Source organism: Podarcis liolepis, assembly GCF_965112155.1.
Source record: "Podarcis liolepis genome assembly, chromosome: Z".
Taxonomy (NCBI): Eukaryota; Metazoa; Chordata; class Lepidosauria; order Squamata; family Lacertidae; genus Podarcis; species Podarcis liolepis.
The window spans coordinates 49,907,516-49,925,935 of record NC_139570.1 but is presented as its reverse complement, the minus strand read 5'-3'; the positions used below and the strand labels follow the sequence as shown (position 1 = coordinate 49,925,935).

At 47.8% G+C, this 18,420-nt stretch overlaps 1 protein-coding gene across 1 annotated transcript in view; it reads right to left on the bottom strand.

Moving 5' to 3' along the window:
- The window catches only part of CRB2 (crumbs cell polarity complex component 2), a 67,123-nt gene extending 63,523 nt beyond the window's left edge, over positions 1-3,600 (bottom strand). The window contains exon 1 of the mRNA XM_083485709.1: positions 3,108-3,600. Coding sequence (XP_083341835.1) covers positions 3,108-3,165 — 58 coding nt within the window. The 5' untranslated portion in view covers positions 3,166-3,600. The remainder of the gene's footprint in view (positions 1-3,107) is intronic.
- Positions 3,601-18,420: the final 14,820 nt, after the last annotated feature.

The following is an 18,420-nucleotide window of genomic DNA, read 5'->3' as shown; positions in this document are numbered from 1 at the left end:
TGCTTCCCACCTCCTCTGATCTCGCTGCTGCTGCTGCTACATATCAAACAGGGAAATGGGATCAAGGCGGGGGGGGGGGTTCTTGTGTGTTCTGGTGAGGCGCGCTGGCTCTCAAGCCTTAATTCCAAATCCAATCTAAATACGCCAGCAGCTCAGGCAGGCAAATCAGCCACTTAAGAGAGGAGGACGGAACACGATGGCTGGGGCACGTCTGAGCTGTACTCCTGGTGTCTACATGACACCAGGACAGACAGAGCCAGATTTGCCTCAAGCCAGGATACGAAGCACGATTCTTATTCTCCTCCTCCTCCTCCTCCATTCTAGGTTGAATGGAAAAGGCAGAGATTCCCAGTCCCCCACTCAAGTGCATAGTCAAGAGCAAACTAAATGGTGCAATACTGCCTGTGACTCAGGACTCAGCTACACTGGCAAAGAAAAAGCACCCTATATCTGTTGTGACACAGAGGGCGCTGTGGAGTTCTGTTTTTGCCAACCTGATTTCTCATACAAAGTTTACAACGTGTTTAGCTGAAACGCTTCTCTGATGTGTTCTGAACAGACATCTGAAGGCAGCCCTGTTTATGGAAGTTTTAAATATTTAATACTGTATTGTTTTTAACACTTGATTGGAAGCCGCCCAGAGTGGCTGGGGAAACTCATCCAGATGGGCAGGGTATAAATAATACATTATTATTATTATTATTATTATTATTATTATTATTATTATTATGTGTCTAGATCCATCCTCACTGCCCCCTTCTGCCCTCTGAACTCTGCCCCATGATCCTCAAGAGCATCCCCTCCCCACAAGTGGTATGCTGATGGGGCTATCTGAAAAACTTCCAGGCATCTGCTACTCAAAAGTGGGAGATTTGAGATTTGCCTCAGTGGCACCGTAGGCAGAGGCTAAGCACCCAGTGGAAGAGATGGGCTCTAATGTCATTGCACAGGGGTTCTGCCCTGAAGCTCACAAGGGTGAGATCTGCTACTACACCAACACATCAGACCACTTTCCCACTCACACCAACCCCCACTCCCAATGGAAACATGCTTAGGGTAACTTCAAACCAAGCATGCTAACTGAACAAGGCTGGCTGACATTGGCAGGCAACACACCGTATGGAGTAGCAGCTAGAGTGCTGGGTGTGCTCTGAGAGATCGGGGTTCAAATCCCCACTCAGCCATTAAACTCACAGGGTGACCACTTACTCTCAAGCCCAACCCTACCTCACAGGGTTGTTGTGAGGATAAAAAGGGGAGGAGAACTATGTAAGCCACCTTCAGCTCCTTAAAGAAAAGGTGGGATGCAAATGTAATTAATAATAATTTATTTCATATCATTTGTGAACTGCTGCTCTACACACACACAAACTGGTGCACAACTACTTTTTAAAGGCCACAAATCATTTAAAACAAATTGATAACATAGCTGTTCTAATCAAACTTCACAGTAACGGAAATATCACAAGGCAAGCAAAACATTTTTTTAAATAAAAAAAATGCTTAAGTAAAAAAGTCTTAACAGCCCATCTAAAGATAGGAAGAGAAAGGGCCTGCTGGGTGTCCTGCTGGGAGGGATTTCTACAGCTGTGGAGCCACTACCGAAAAGGCCCTGTGTCTGATATTCACCCATGGTTACAGGAGGCAGGCCTTAGGTATTGGCTTGAGCAGATCAATCAGCTCATACATTCCATTTTCACCAGGGTAGAAAAATTAGACCTGCAATATTACAATTGCCCAGAGCAGGTCCTGGACACACTGCAGCTATGAGCCTTTCACTTGGCCTGCAGGTGTCTCAGTTTTCCTGCTCTGTGAAATGGGGGCTGTGCCAAATGCCTGCATGTAATTACAGGGTCGTTGAAAGGTTTGGAATTCTCCCTCACAAGGAAGAACGAACAATTTCAAGCAGTGAATCGTGCTGGCAGAGCCCCCTCTGCTAGTTGGCTTGGTCTGGAGATTTATACAGTTAGCGGGGCTCCCTGAATGCCAGATAGCAGCTTTGAAGCGGCATGCCCGCCCTTGCGATCTCTCTAAACCAAGAAAGGATAAGGAAGACACAGCCTCCTCCAAGCTGTTGTCCCAAAGAAAGATCGCCCCACGACCGCACTCTGGCTCATCGAGGAGTAGCCCCGCGCGCCATGGGGCCTGCTCTCTGCAGCCACACAAAAGCCCCCATCGTTACTTCACACGCTCTCTCTGTAGCCATGGTTACTGGACACAAAAGCAGCCCGGTTGCGTCCCAGGAACCAACGGAATGCCAGGAGCCAGACAAAGAAGTCGGTCCAGGAGAAAAAGAGGGGAATTACTGGGTGCAAACGTTTTCCTTTCGGCTCCTGCGTTGGTCAGGACTGAGAAAAGGGCAGCCCGGCCCCAAGTTGGAGAGCGAGGAAGAGGAGAAGGCTCCTGTGAACAAACACGGACTTTCCCTGTTCTGATGTAGCTCCTCTTTGCCTCCTAACCCGCCTCCCCGGGAGGCAGACAAAGAAAAGGAGAACGTTCCCAGTCCCCCCTTCTGAAAAACGGGATAAATTTCTGAGATGACCTTGCAACTCTCCAAAGGAGTCCAAGAAGTTGGGTTTGTTCTCAACCCTCTCTCTCTCTCTCTGGCCACCCGCTCTAAACTATGTGCATTTGCGGGGCATCAGCTGCCCCGCAAAAGTGGGCGCGATCGCACACAGAGATTCCTCACGGGAACCACGTCTTAGAAAGCCGAGAATCGGGGCCTTTTGTGCGGGAAGCCACCTGCGGATGACGCCCACCTAGGGAACTTCCTCGCCCCGCTCTTCCTTACAGCGTTGTCCCTACCTGCCAGCTCTACAGGACACAAAGCTTTGCAAAAGAATAAAGTGGCCGAACTCTTGCTTTCACATCCAGAGCAAAGGGAAAACGTTATTACAGTGTTGGGTTTGTTTGCTTTTGTTTGTCTGTTTGTTTTACGCCGCCTGCAGCTTCAAAATAGCCCGCGCACGTGCTCTTGAAGACGAGCTCTCTGCACGGAGGCTTAAAGCAAACCGCGGCTCCTGAATTCGGCACTCCGCCGAAGGCGCAAAAAATCGGAGCCAGTCCCGTGAAAGTGGGGGAGAGACGCCGGCTCAAGAGGTACTTACCGCAAAACCAGAGGGAGATGGGCAGCAGCAGCAGCAGCAGAAGCAGCCGGGAGTCCATGGCCGGCTGGCCGGCGAGCGCCTTGTGGTCCCCAGGCGAAGGTAGCCTCAAGGATGGGTCCTGGCCAAGCTTGCCCCCGACGCCCCGCGCATCCCAGGCTCAAGTGGCCATGCTCCGGAATGCCGAGGCGCTTGCCGACTCCATGCTTTGCTTCAGACAGGCTGCTGGACAGACTCGCTGTCCACTCGCCACCCTGCTCTGGAGCAAAGGGAAAACGGAGACTGGATCACATGGACTGGAGGGGCAGGAGAGAGTCATGTGCTGGGCATTGCTAAAGAGTAGCGCGCAAGGAGGCGCCCTCCGCTACGGCCTTGGAGGATGATGGGGAGAGGGGAGCCTGCGCCCTTTTATCAGCCAAATCTTAAACGCCTGCTCTGATTACTTTTTGTTTCGCCAGGCCAATGCAGGCAAATAAGAGTACAGCCTCGCAATGGTCTGGTAGTTTCGTTTCTTATTTCTTTTATATATATATATATACATTTTATTTCGATTTTTCAAAAAAATTACAAACATGCAAATAACAAAAACACAAATCACATATGCATATATTTGACTTTCCCCCTTTTGTGGTTTCTTTTAAATTTTAATTTTCATACTGTATTTTCCGTAGGACTCCATCTTTGTTATTCCTTAGTTTCTCATAATAATCTGTTTTAACTGCTAGTTTTACCTTAGTCCTGCTAATGAGCACATGAATATTTCAAATATTCCACGAATTTTCCCCAATCTTTAATAGTTTCTTCTTTTTCTTGGTTTCTTATTACACCTATTAATTTGCCATTTCGGCATAATTCATTAATTTTATTAGCCACTCTTCCTTAGTTGGTACTACATCTTCTTTCCATCTCTGGGCAAAAACCATTCTGGCTGCAGTTGCATCATACATAAACAATCTTTTTTTTAGATCTTTTGGTATCTTACTACCTCCTATTCCTAAAAGAAAAGCTTCTGTTTTTTGTTAAAAGATCTTAAACATCTTATTCAATTTGTTAGAAATCATTTCTCAGAAAACTTTTACTCTTTTACAACACCATCACATATGGTAGAAAGTACCTTCTTTTTCTTTACATTTCCAGCATGTATTTGGTTTTGATTTATACATTTTTGCCAATCTACTAGGAGTTAAATACCACCTGTACATCATTTTCCTTCAATGTATAACATGTTGTAAACATGTCCACATTCCACAACTTCTCCCATGCGGCCATTAGTTCCTTGATTTTTGCTTTTGCTTTTAACTCTCTATGATTTTACTGTCTGGTTTTGTGTTTTCGTATTGTTGTAAACCACTGTGTTATATTTTTATGATACAACGATGTATAAATATTTTTAAAATAAAAAAAATAAAAATAAAGACTGAAGCTGTTCTCTTCACTCCACCTCCATGCTTGGATATGCTGCACATTCTTAAATTGTTTTTATCAAACTTTCATGTGGTGGTAGTGCTGCTGCTGTTGTAGCCCCCCATGGATCAAGTCTCAGTAGAGGGTCCAGTGGGGAAGACAGTAGCAAGTTCTATGGGCAAATCCCCAGAGAGGGCTGGGGAAGGCTCTGTCTGACACCCTAAAAACCCCTCTGCCAGCCAGTGTAGAGCTGCCTTTGCCAACCCGAGGCCATCCGGATGTTGTGGGGCTCCTCTGTTCTCACCATCCCTGATCACTGGCCATACTAACTGGGGCTGATGAGAGTTGCAACATCTGGCTAGTCTAGGTGTAGAGCAGCCTTTCTCCACCTGTGGGTCCCCAGATGTTGTTGAACTACAACTCCCATCACCCCTAGCTAGCAAGGCCAGAGCTCAGGGATGATGGGAGTTGTAGTACAACGACATCTAGGGACCCACAGGTGGAGAACTGCTGGTGTAGAGTAGCAGCAAGGAACCAGGTGGTCTAGTGACTGGTGTGAGCCCACAAAGAACCATGTTAAGCTAAGCATCAGCACCTAAAGTGACAAAAAGGACATTAAAAATAGCATTATACCTGATTCACCCTATCCCATTTCAAGCATGTACAGAATATTATCATGAATCTACCCAATTTCTTATTTTAAAATCTAAAAAAGGACTTCAACTCATATTTTCCCAACATTTATTGAAAAACAACCATTTCCTGTTTCTTTCATTGTTCTTTAAATATAAACTTACTGTTCGGATATTATTGAATCTTGTGAAAGGAAGTTAAAAGGAAAGTTTAAAATGGGGAGAGGGACCTCACCTGGAGTACTGTGTCCAGTTCTGGGCACCACAGTTCAAGAAGGACACTGACAAACTGGAACGTGTCCAGAGGAGGGCAACCAGAATGGTCAAAGGCCTGGAAACGATGCCTTATGAGGAACGGCTAAGGGAGCTGGGCATGTTTAGCCTGGAGAAGAGGAGGTTAAGGGGTGATATGATAGCCATGTTCAAATATATAAAAGGATGTCACATAGAGGAGGGAGAAAGGTTGTTTTCTGCTGCTCCAGAGAAGCGGACACAGAGCAATGGATCCAAACTACAAGAAAGAAGATTCCACCTAAACATTAGGAAGAACTTCCTGACAGTAAGAGCTGTTTGACAGTGGAATTTGCTGCCCAGGAGTGTGGTGGAGTCTCCTACTTTGGAGGTCTTTAAGCAGAGGCTTGACAACCATATGTCAGGAGTGCTCTGATGGTGTTTCCTGCTTGGCAGGGGGTTGGACTCGATGGCCCTTGTGGTCTATTCCAACTCTATGATTCTATTCTATGATTCTATGACTAGGTAGGCCAAAAGTTCAATAGCTCTCTTGCCACATTCAAGCCATACATTTAAATTGCAATGAATCCACTGGAAACAGTCATTGCATCCCCCAGAGAATCCTGGGAGCTGTAATTTGATAAGGGTGCTGAGAGTTCAGGCGGCTTCTGTTCCTCTCACTGGGGAATGCTGTGGACATAGTGTACAGTGGTACCTCAGGTTACATACGCTTCAGGTTACAGACGCTTCAGGTTACAGACTCCGCTAACCCAGAAATAGTGCTTCAGGTTAAGAACTTTGCTTCAGGATGAGAACAGAAAGCGTGCTCTGGCGGCACGGCGGCAGCAGGAGGCCCCATTAGCTAAAGTGGTGCTTCAGGTTAAGAACAGTTCCAGGTTAAGAATGGACCTCCGGAACGAATTAAGTACTTAACCCGAGGTACCACTGTATCTGGATTTCAGCAAGGCTTTTGACAAAGTCTTCCATGATATTTATGCGGGGGTGGTAAAATGTGTGCTGGACCAGGTAACTGTTAGGTGGATTTGTAACTGGTTGACTGAACTCAAAAAGTGCTCATTAATGGTTCCTCACCATCCTGAAAAAAAGGGACAAAGGTCATGGGTGTGAGTCCCATGTTGGGTGAAAGTCCTGCATGTTGGGTGAAAGTCCTGCATTGCAAATCTGTGATTCTGTGGGGCTTGGCAGGGTTCTGTCCTGGGCCCATTGTTATTCAACGTCTTTATAAACAATGGGTGAAGGAATTGAGGAGACGGTCATCAAATTTGCAGGTGACACCAAACTGGGAAGAGTAGCTAATGCCCAAAAGACATAATTAGGATTCAAGATAACGAACAGATTGGAGTGTTGGGCCCAAACTAACAAAATGAATTTCAAAAAGGGTAAATATAAAGTTCTGCTGCACCAACACAGGTCAAGAGTCTGTGTTGGTCAGACCAAATTTGGAGTCCTTTGTCCAGTTTTGGGCACCACGGTTTAAGAAGTTGGTATGTGTGCAGAGGAGGGTGACCAAGATGATCAAGGGTCTGGAAATGAAGTCTTAAAAGGAACAGTTGAAGGAACTGTATAGGTTTAGCCTGGAAAAGTGGAGACTGAGAGGAGTTGGAGACCCATCTTCAAATATCTTAAGGGCTGTCACATGGAAGATGGAGCAAGCTTGTTTTCTCCTGCTTGGAGGGTAGGACTTGAACCAATGTATTCCATTTACAAGGAGATTCTAACTAAACATAAGAAAAGTGCTGTATTTAGGCCATTTCAGAGTCTGGGCTTTAAAGGGCTTGTGAGGTGGGGGCTTTTCAGATGGCAATATGTCTTAGTTCATTCTACTTTAAATTGTGATGAGTCAGTGCTGTTTCAATCCCCCACCATCACAATGTGGCTGAGTGGACTTCTGCTCCAAAGTCTTACACAGATAGCATGAGTAGTAGGTATGGGCTCCAACAGGACCTGCTTTTGCTCACTGGACTCAGCTGCAGGAGTCAGAAACATTGCCTTTATTGGGAGCTCATTAAATGCTAGCTGTCCAAATGTTCAATCAGAATCAGAACTGGCTACAGCACAGGTATCAGAAAGGTGGGCCACAGCTGAGTGGTTATTTACTGCCATGTGCAAATAGGTGCTTCCCACACCCAAGACCAGAAGGGTCACACGGCACAGATCAGAAGCCACCAGAGAACTTCAGCTCATTTGTGACCTCATTGCAGCATCCAATCTAAACAATGATGGGATTAAATTAACTCTAATGGGAGTTACGAATGTTCATTGTGCTTTCCTCCTTGTTAACCCATGGAGGTGAAGCCTAAGTCCCAGACAGCTCAAATCCCAAAGAGTTAGCAGCTGAAGAAGACACAGCTATGGGCACTAAATCAACAAGTTTCCTTTTATAAAAAAAAGTTGTGGTGGACTCTTTATGCCTTTGCAAACAGAAACTTGTTCAACAAAGGAACTAAGGACCCAGGATGCGCCACAGAAGCCTTTTCCATGCTAAAGAAAGAATAAGGACATTAGGTTTGATGCTCAATGGCTCGTGGAGTCAGATGAGAGGCTTTGAGGGCAGTTCAGCCCAAACTGCCCCCTTTCAGCAATTGGTCAAACCCTTAGCCAGAAACCACTATAAACCTTGACCTGTGGTTTAAAAAAACAGCTGAAAGTTCTGGGGCACCTTAGGAAAAACTAAATTTTGCAACTTGTAAAAATTATGCAGATCAAAATGAATCTTGCATTTATTTACTATGGCCAACACTGTTAAAAAGAAGAACAACCTTATTTGTAAGGAAATACTGAAAAGGGGTGGGGATAATGAAATTGTGGAATGTTTGATTTAAAAGGTCTGGAACAGACCTATTCATAAAAAATCTGCATAAAAATGTGTGCTCACCCCCCCTCCCCCGATTCAATATAGTTTGTTAAGAAAATTCACAAACTTAGATCCACGGGCGACTCTGGTTCATTTTTCTATGGTAGTCTATCTTAAAGTTTTTATGTGTTTATATGCCTACCACATTTTTAAACTTAAAATCCATTGTTGTATATTGTTTAAAATGTTTGTTTTGCTTTGGGGTTGTAGTTCCATTTGTGTTTCACAAGCTGGTCTCTGACCATAATAAATTTCATGTTCGCTCATGTATGTATTTAAAGGCATTTTTACCACAATGCACAGATTCCTAAATGCATTTTACCGCAATGCATTTGTTATTGTTTATGTCCTGCCTTTTCTCCAAGGAGAAGAAGGTGGAGTAAATCCCCCTCCCCGTTTTTCCTTCCCAGGGTGGGTGGAGAGACTGTGACTGGCCCAAGTGAGCTCTAAATGGCGATTGAACCCTGGTCTCCCAGGTCCTCGTCTGACACCCTAACCACTGCACCATGCACTGGCTCCACTCAACTCATTACACCTCAGAATGCACAGAAACTGGATTGCTAAAGCATCCCTGTACTTAATTGCTCCTTGGCAACCTGAGGGCATAAGTCTGCTTCTTTGTGGCCATGCTTTCGGTCAGGCTTCACCAACCTCATGTCCTTTTTGGCCAGAGCAGGAATGCAGAGACTTCATCAGTCAACAATGTTATGAGAAAAAAACTGCTCCTTTTCCCTTATGAGGTACCTAAGAGCCCATATGGAGTCCTTTTGTAGGTTCTCTATCAGTAGGAGAAATAACAGAGGCCAACCAGAGAATATCGAGAAGCAAAGCAGCCAGTAAGCCTGATCTTTCTTAAAACAGTTGCAACAGGGTCCTCACTCACCACACGCAGGAAAGAGGAGGAACCCAGAACAAAGATGTGTTGGCCCTTATATAGACTTTTTGAAATTGCCCATCCTCAAACTCAAGACCACCCCCAGAAACATCATACATACATCACAGGGGGCGGTCTAAAACAGAATCCTGAGTGTGTTATCTCCTGTCTGGCAGGTTACCTGACTGCATTATCTGGGTTTTGGCCACTCTTTTGTTATTATAACTACTTAATTCCTGAATCCAGGTCAGAGGTCACAGGCTCACCCTATTCACACCTTAATTGTGCCCTTAAGGCAGGATTTGTGAGCACAGAGACAATGGGGAGGTTTTTTCCCATTTCCTTCAACCTGGCAGATAAATATTTGATGTCATCCTGAATGGTCCCAGGACCTTTCTGTGGGTTTCAGACATGTGGGTTACACACCTGCATGTGGTTTACACACCTGCCTGGTACACCCACGAATATCCTATATATATATATATATATATATATATATGTTTTCGTAGATTTTCACGGGTACAGGAATGCAGGTTTTGGTGTCCTCGGGTGTCTTCCCGTGTAAAAGTTGGGGTGTCTAGGCGACGTTTCGACGAGGTCTCACTCGTCATCTTCAGGCTGGTGCTTTCGGCTTCTTGTTACTGGAACAGAGCAGGATCTCAGTGTTTGAGTTCCTATAAATACTGTTGAGGGGGAGTACCTAAGTGGTACTCAGAATATCACTCAAGAAATCACTCAAGATATCCCTCAAGTAATTAAGGAACAAAAGAAGAAAAGTCACACTAACCTGGGAACTTCCTCTCTGCCCAGAACGTCGGAGGCTATACACCACACCCCCTCAACAGTATTTATAGGAACTCAAACACTGAGATCCTGCTCTGTTCCAGTAACAAGAAGCCGAAAGCACCAGCCTGAAGATGACGAGTGAGACCTCGTCGAAACGTCGCCTAGACACCCCAACTCTTACACGGGAAGACACCCGAAGACACCAAAACCTGCATTCCTGTACCCGTGAAAATCTACGAAAGCAAATATATATATATATATATATATATATATATATATATATATATATATATACTGTATAAGACCAGAGGTCGTCAAACTAAGGCCCACGGGCCAGATATGGCCCACCGGGCTCGTTAATCCAACCCGCGAACCTTGCGGACCCTGCCGCCTGCTTGGTCAGTCCCTGCGCTAAACAGGCACAGTGCAGAGGCAGAACCCAGAATAGTGTGCAAGCCCTTATGTAGGCTTTTGTAGTTTCCCACCCTGTAGCCGGAGACCACCCCCCAAAACATCATACAGACATCGAGGAAGGAGGCGGTCTACAGCATACCGTATTTTTCGCCCTATAGGACGCACTTTTTCCTCTCCAAAAATGAAGGGGAAATCCGGGTGCATCCTATGGGGCGAATGCAGGCTTTCGCTGAAGCCTGGAGAGCAAGAGGGGTCGGTGCGCACCGACCCCTCTCGCTCTCCAGGCTTCAGGAAGCTCTGCGCAACCCTCGGGAGACCGGCTCCGAGGGTTGCGCAGAGCTGCTTGCAGTCCCCGGCTCAGCACAGCTCTGTGCGGCCATCGGGAGCGGGGCGCTAAGTCCCGCCCCGCTCCGGATGGCGGCGCAGAGCTGCCTGCCATCCCAGAATCAGCGCAGCTCTGCGCGGCCACCGGGAGCCGGGGCAAAGCCCCGCCCCGCTCCCGATGGCCGCGCAGAGCTGCCTGCAGTCCTGGGATCAGCGCAGCGTAAATACATCACTGGGGGCGGGCTAAAGCATAAATCCAGTCTGGCAGGATAGTGATAATGGTCATTTGATTGCTTCACCTGGGCAGCCTGGCCGTTCTTTTGTGATGGTACATACTTTAATTCCTGAATCCAGCTCACCGGCTCACCCTATTCATACACAAAGACGCCCTAAAGACAGGTAAGTAAAAGACAATGGAGAGAGAGGCTTTCCCATTTCCTTCAACATTTGAGGTCAATTTGGGAGAGTCAACATGGTTTCAGGTTTGCTTTCCTGTACTATTTTGGGTGGCGCTGTGGGTTAAACCACAGAGCCTAGGACTTGCCGATCAGAAGGTCAGTGGTTCGAATCCCTGCGACGGGGTGAGCTCCCGTCACTTGGTGCCTGCTCCTGCCAACCTAGCAGCTCGAAAGCACGTCAAAGTGCAAGTAGATAAATAGGTACCACTCCGACGGGAAGGTAAACGGCATTTCCGTGCGCTGCTCTGGTTCGCCAGAAGCGGCTTAGTCATGCTGGGCACATGACCCGGAAGCTGTACACCAGCTCCCTCGGCCAATAAAGCGAGATGAGCACCGCAACCCCAGAGTCGGTCACGCCTGGACCTAATGGTCAGGGGTCCCTTTACCTTTATCTTACTATTTCAGACACATGGTTTATATACTTCTGTATGTGTTTGCCTTGTAAATTTATGAACATTTAATTTATATATTTGAAACCCTAAGTTCTTATAACAGTGTTGTGGATGTGCCTCTCAAAGGTGGCTGACCAGTGGTTGGGGGTCGCTGTGGCAGTATGCCCTGCCCCCACAGCGGCCGGGCAGGGAATGCTCCACCACTGGGTAGGAGTCAAGAATCTCCACATAATCACCCAAACAAAGATAGACCACGATACTTGTTGTTGTTGTTGTTGTTGTTGTTGTTAAGTTGTTTAGTTGTGTCTGACTCTTCGTGACCCCTGGACCAGAGCACGCCAGGCACTCCTGTCTTCCACTGCCTCCCGCAGTTAGGTCAAACTCATGCTGGTAGCTTCGAGAACACTGTCCAACCATCTTGTCCTCTGTCATCCCCTTCTCCTTGTGCCCTCCATCTTTCCCAGCATCAGGGTCTTTTCCAGGGAGTCTTCTCTTCTGATGAGGTAGCCAAAGTCTTGGAGCCTCAGCTTCAGGATCTGTCCTTCCAGTGAGCACTCAGGGCTGATTTCCTTCAGAATGGATAGGTTTGATCTTCTTGCAGTCCATGGGACTCTCAAGAGTCTCCTCCAACACCAGAATTCAAAAGCATCAATTCTTCAGCGATCAGCCTTTTTACTACTCTTTCCCAAACCCTTTTTGGATCCCATCCTTCCAGCTGCTTTGTGCCATCCATGGAAGAAGCCATAAATAAATCATCTAGGCCACCTCAAGCGCAGTTAAGTGGGTGGCCAGTTCATCGCCCTCAGCTGTCAGCTCTCCAAAGCTCTCCATTATAGAAAGTACAATATTAGAAGTAACAAATTAGTAGCAATAAAGGATAGGCATTTATAACACATTTACATACATTGCAGAGATAATTCTTACAATGATCCTGTGAGGTAGAGCAGTGATATTATGCAACTAGCCCACACATTGCTAGGCAGAAAGGCAGAGGCTGAAATGTCCTAAAATACAAACATGTCAGAGCCATTCAATATGCAGTAATTTTTGTGCAGGGAAGAGAAATTTGTGTGTAGCAGTAGGTGTTGTTGTTGTTGTTGTTGTTGTTGGGGTGGGGGTGGGGGTTAGAAGGGAAATCTAGCTCCAAACCAAAATGCTAACTCAGGTGGAAAAGGACAGCTATGCTCTCTTTAGGCACACCCAATGTGTTGGAGAACACTTTGTGGAATGCAGCTGTGGGAGACACACACCTATTAAGGATGTGCAGTTTAAGAAATTGGTTTCATTTTGATGTATTAGATTACCCCTCTCTACCCTTACAATGATCCTGTCTGGCACCTGGTGCATTGGAAGGAGGGATTTGGGGGGGGGGTTGCTGGGGAGCTCACATAGCTAGATAAATCTGCAGAGATAACACAGCTGGAGTCTTGCAGATAAACTATGTTCACAATCCCTTTGATAGGGAAACAGAAGCTTTTGTACCCAGGGGAACCAAGCTTCCAGGAGGCAAATACCACCCCTCCTCTTTGTTTTTTAGTGCTGTTGACTTGCAAGCCCACTTCAATAAAGCATTCTTTGCAATTACCTGTTTGTTTGTGAGATTTAGGGTGCTTCCAGATAGGGGTTTCATATCACAAATGTGGTTGTGGGCAACAGGTTGGTGTGCCCCCCCCCATTGGATTTTCCTCAGAAAGAGCACATCCAGATTAAATGGGGGAAATATACAAGCCAGCATTTTGATGCTACATTCATTCATTCATTCATTCATTCATTTATACATGAGGCACTGATCCCCCCCATAAACACCATCTGAAACCATTCATTTTGCATCTTTTAACTCCCAAGGTGGCAAACAGTTAAGAGAATAAAACTGTACAATAAAGATTCAACCATAAAAATCAAGAACAGCAGCAGCAGCAGCAGCAACTAGTTAGCAATTTGAACATAGAGCCATATTTTGGACTACAACTGTCTGGCTGCGGATGATGAAAATTGTAGTCCAAAACCTCTGAATTTCTCCAGCTCACTGTAGGCTATGCCAAGCGATGAGAACTGTGAGGGTTTGATTAGCTGCTTGTGCGTGAAAACGTGCTCCCTCAGAGTTTGTGCGACCCCACAAACCTCCGTGTGTGACGGAGCTCCTCAGACATGTCTGCTCTAGTCACTAGTAGAGTCCGACAGTGGCTGTCTGCGGAAGCGTTTCCAGCAAAGAAGTTCCTTAACGGAAACGCGTCTCCTGGACTCACGGCGTGACAGTTTCCTGCGAGGTGTGGGTCTCCCTATGGGAGACTCCGATACCTCCCCACTGTTCTCGCTGGAAGCCTCCCTGAGCCCTCCCTCCTGCTCGCATTCCCTCAGAGACCCACTCCTCCCCCTGCTGGTCCCTGCTTCAGCAGTTGAGTCTCTTTCATCCTGCCTGAGTCCCTCCACCACCTGATGCTCTGATGGCAGTTCCCTGACATCCACCTCCCCTCCAGGGCCCCCCTCACCCCCTCCCAATTCCTCCCCCCTGGGAGGTGAAGGGCTAAAACCCCGAAACGAATCTTCCTCATCTTCTGACGTCTCGAACAATTCTCTCCATCGATCGTCGTCCTGGCCAGCTGAATCCTCCTCCTCTTCAGAATCTGGGAACCCCTCCAACTCCTCTTCCTCGTCGGTGGTGGCAAAGTATTCCCTTCGGAACCTCGCTACAGGCTGAGGTTTACGTGGGAACCTCTGATGAAAAGTCTCTATTAAAACCTCGTCATTGACATCCTCTGCCCTAACCCAGGTGTTTTCCGACTCCGGTTCCCCTTCCCACATTACCAAATACTCTACTTGATCTCCCTTCCACCTGGAATCGAGGATCTCCGCTACATGGTAGCTGTGTTCCTTCTCCTCCATTGCTGGTCCCCTAGTGACCCTCCCCTCACTGTCTCCTCTATACGGTGACAGCAACGACCTGTGAAAAACTGGGTGCAGCTTCATGTGGTTCGGTAACCGGAGCCTGAAAGCCACTGGATTGACCTGCTGTATGACTTCAAACGGACCCAGCCTTTTGGGTCTTAATTTCTTACAACCTCCTTTGAATGGCAACCCTTGGGTTGACAGCCACACCTGGTCCCCCACCCTGATGCTTTCACCTTCCCTTCTGTTTTTGTCTGCCTGCCTCTTATATTCCTCCTTAGCCCTGTTTAAATTGAGTTGGAGCTGGCGATGGATCGCTTCCATTTCTTCCACGAACTGTTCTGCAGCTGGAACGCTCCAGTTCTCCCCCTCCCCCCCTGGGAAGGCTCTGGGATGGCACCCGTGATTAGCCAAAAAGGGGCTCATCCCCGTGGACACGTTCTCTGCATTGTTGTAGGCAAATTCTGCCAACGCCAACCTCTCCACCCAATCATTCTCTCTGTCATTAACATAACACCTCAAATATTGTTGGAGAACCCCATTTGCTCTTTCCGCCTGCCCGTTGGTTTCAGGATGACGGGCCGTCGAGAAATTAACCTCTACATGCAGTAAGCTCATGAGCTTCCTCCAGAACCTGGAAGTAAATTGTTTCCCTCGGTCTGAAACCACCCTCAAGGGGGCGCCATGCAACCTAAACACATTCTCTACAAACAATTTGGCGGTTTCTTCTGCTGTAACCGCATGTGAGCAGGCTATGAAGTGGGCCATTTTAGTTAACAGGTCTACTACAACCATGATGGCTGTTTTCCCTCTAGACCTTGGCAGATCAGTCATGAAATCTATTGCCACTGCTTCCCACGGTCTCTCAGGTGTGGGCAGTGGTTCTAATAAACCAGCCGGCGCCTGCCTCTCCCCCTTGGCTCTTTGGCATTGTTCACACCCTCTCACATACTCCCGCACATCTTCCCTGACCTTGGGCCACCAAAATTCCCTGGTAACCAGCCACATGGTTTTGTGTTGCCCAAAGTGCCCTGCTGTGGGGCTATCGTGCAGCTGCTTGAGTACCTTCTCCCTCAATTCCCCTTCAGGTATATATAACGCTCCCTTATAATACAATGCCCCATTTCTCTCCTCAAAACCACCGGATTTGTCTTCCTCCCCTCTGAGATCCCTGAGTTTCCCCTGGGCGTATGCATCCTGCACCGTACCCTCTACCAATTCCCTTTGCCCCACCAAAGTCGCCCCACACACCCAGCGGTCCTCTGGAATGATATGGGTTTCTTCGGGTGCTCCCTCCCCCTCCAAATATTCAGGTTTGCGTGAGAGAGCGTCCGCCCTAACATTCTCTGGGCCTGGCACATAACAAATCTCAAAGTTAAATTTGGAGAACTCTTGGGCCCATCTCAACTGCCTTTGGTTGAGCACTCGCGCCGTTCTCCAGTACTCTAGATTTTTATGGTCCGTGCACACTTGCACTTTATGTTGTGCACCAACTAGCAGATGCCTCCATCTCCGGAACGCTTCATGAATAGCAAGCAGTTCTCGGTCGTACACCGTGTAGTTCCTCTCGGATTTGTTCAGCTTCCGCGAGAAGAAGGCACACGGACGCCACTCTGACTCCTCCTTCCCCGGCTGCAGAAGAAGCACCGCCCCTATGGCTCTGTCAGATGCGTCTGTTTCAACCCTTAGCTTCTTTCGTAAATCCACATGCAGAAGTTGTTCTTCAGAGGCGAAGGCCCTTTTCAGTTCCTCAAACGCTCGCTCCGCCTCCGCCGTCCATACAAACTTCTTTTTACTGCTGAGACAGTCAGTGATGGGCGCCGTCAGATGGGCGAAGTTGCGGATGAACTTACGATAAAAGTTTCCAAACCCTAGGAACCTCTGCACATCCTTCTTGGTTTTGGGTGTTTTCCATTCCAGCACTGCCTGTACCTTGCCGGGATCCATGGCCAATCCCTTGTCTGACAGGCGGTACCCCAGGAATTCCACCTCCTTGGTATGGAACCGACACTTCTCCAGTTTGACCCACAGCCTGTTGGCTTGCAGTCTGCTCAACACTTCTCTGACGTCTCTCACATGTTGCTCCTCATTCTCAGAATACACCAACACATCATCTAGAAAGGCAACGCAATTCTTGTAGAGCAAAGGGCCCAGCACGTGGTTCATAAAAGATTGAAAACACGCGGAGCCTGCTTGTAATCCAAATGGCATAACGAGGTATTCAAACGCCCCCAAAGGGGTAAACATGGTGGTTTTCCATTCATCCCCTTTCCTTATGCGTATCAGGTTGTACGCCCCCCTTAGATCCAGCTTTGTGAAAATCTTTCCCTTCCTCACCCTGGTCAAAATATCATCAATTCTGGGCATAGGGAACGCCACCGGTTCAGTCACTGCATTCAGCCGCCTAAAATCACATACAAGTCTCGGCTTGTCCGCATTTTTTTTGTCCACAAAGAACACTGGGCTCCCCCCTGCTGCTTTGGACTCTCTGATGAAGCCTCTCTTCAGGTTCTTGTCAATGAACCCTCGCAACTCCTGCATTTCCCTGTCTGACATGGCATACAACTTGCCCACGGGAAGCTGTGCTCCTGGGAGTAAATTGATCTGACAATCAAAGGGTCTATGAGGTGGTAGTTGGTCAGCTTCCTTCTCGCTGAACACGTCGCTGAGATCTGCATACTGTGGTGGTACCTTCACCTTCCCCATTACTTCAGTCCCTGCTAGGGTGGCTTGGGCCCCTGCTGAACCCTTCTCCCCTTTGCAGTGTTCTAGGCAATGTGCTGAACCAAAGGACACCACTCTTTGATGCCAGCCAACCAGCGGATCATGTAGAGCTAGCCAGCTCATTCCCAAAATAATGGGAGCGCCTCCCAGGGTGGCCACATTAAACGCTATCAGTTCTGTGTGCCTTGCCACCCTCATTATCATTGGGACAGTCTGCAAGCGGACTCCTCCTCCCAACAACTCCCTGCCATCAATCGTGGTCACCTGCAGGGGGTTGCTTAAAGGGATGGTCTGTATCTGGTGTTCAGCAGCAAACTCCTTGCTCATAAAATTGCAGGAGCTGCCTGAGTCCAATAGCGCCTTTATTTTTAGGGGGTGCCCATTCTGCAGCTCTAGCGACACTTCAATCACTAGAGCAGGTCGAGGAGCTTCTGGCACGGGCACTTTCACTGCTCTTTGGCCTGGCTGCAGTGCCCCAATTGTGGCAACCAGGCGTTGGCTTTTACCTGCTCCGCTCCCCCTTCTTCTCCCCCCTCAACAGCTCCCACCATCCCTTGCCATTCCTTCCTCTGGGGGCAGACTCTGGCAAAGTGGCCTGGCTGTTGGCAGAGATAGCATTTCCGGGGGCCCTTTCCCTCCTTCTTAGCTCCCTCGCTGGTTTTTGAAAATGCGCGCGCGCGCGCTGTTCCGATTTCCATCGGCTCTGCCGGCGGGAAAGCTGGCTCAGGAATGTCTGGAATGCGGAACTCCTTCCAACGTTCCCCTCTCCCTTCCCGCCTCTCCAAGGCTCTTGCCTCCTGCCGCGCTCCTATGGTCAGCGCAGATTTGGTCAGCTGATCCATAGACTCCGCCCTGGGGCTCCGTGCCAGCTCGTCTTTCACCCCCGAAGAAAGACCTTCTTCAAATAGCATTTGAACGGGTGCCGCCGATAAATCCCAACTCAGTCTGTGAATCAGCATGGTAAACTCAGTCCAATATTCACGGACAGATCGACTTCCCTGCTTACAAGCCATTAGCTGTCTGCGCACCACCCCTTCCTCAACATCGCTGGAAAACATGATATCCATTGCACGAAAGAACTTCATTGTGTCCTTTAGTATGTCATTGTGCGTTGCCATTAGGGGTCGAACCCAGTCTCTAGCCCCTTTCTCAAGATGCCCAATTACAAAAGCAACTCGCGATTCCTCATCAGGGAACTCATCGAACTGCACATTAAGGGCATATTGCATCTCTGTCCTAAAAGCATGGTAGTCCTTGGGGTCCCCCCCAAATTTCTGCACCAATCCTGGTACCTTTCTGGGGAATTGCGTGGCTCT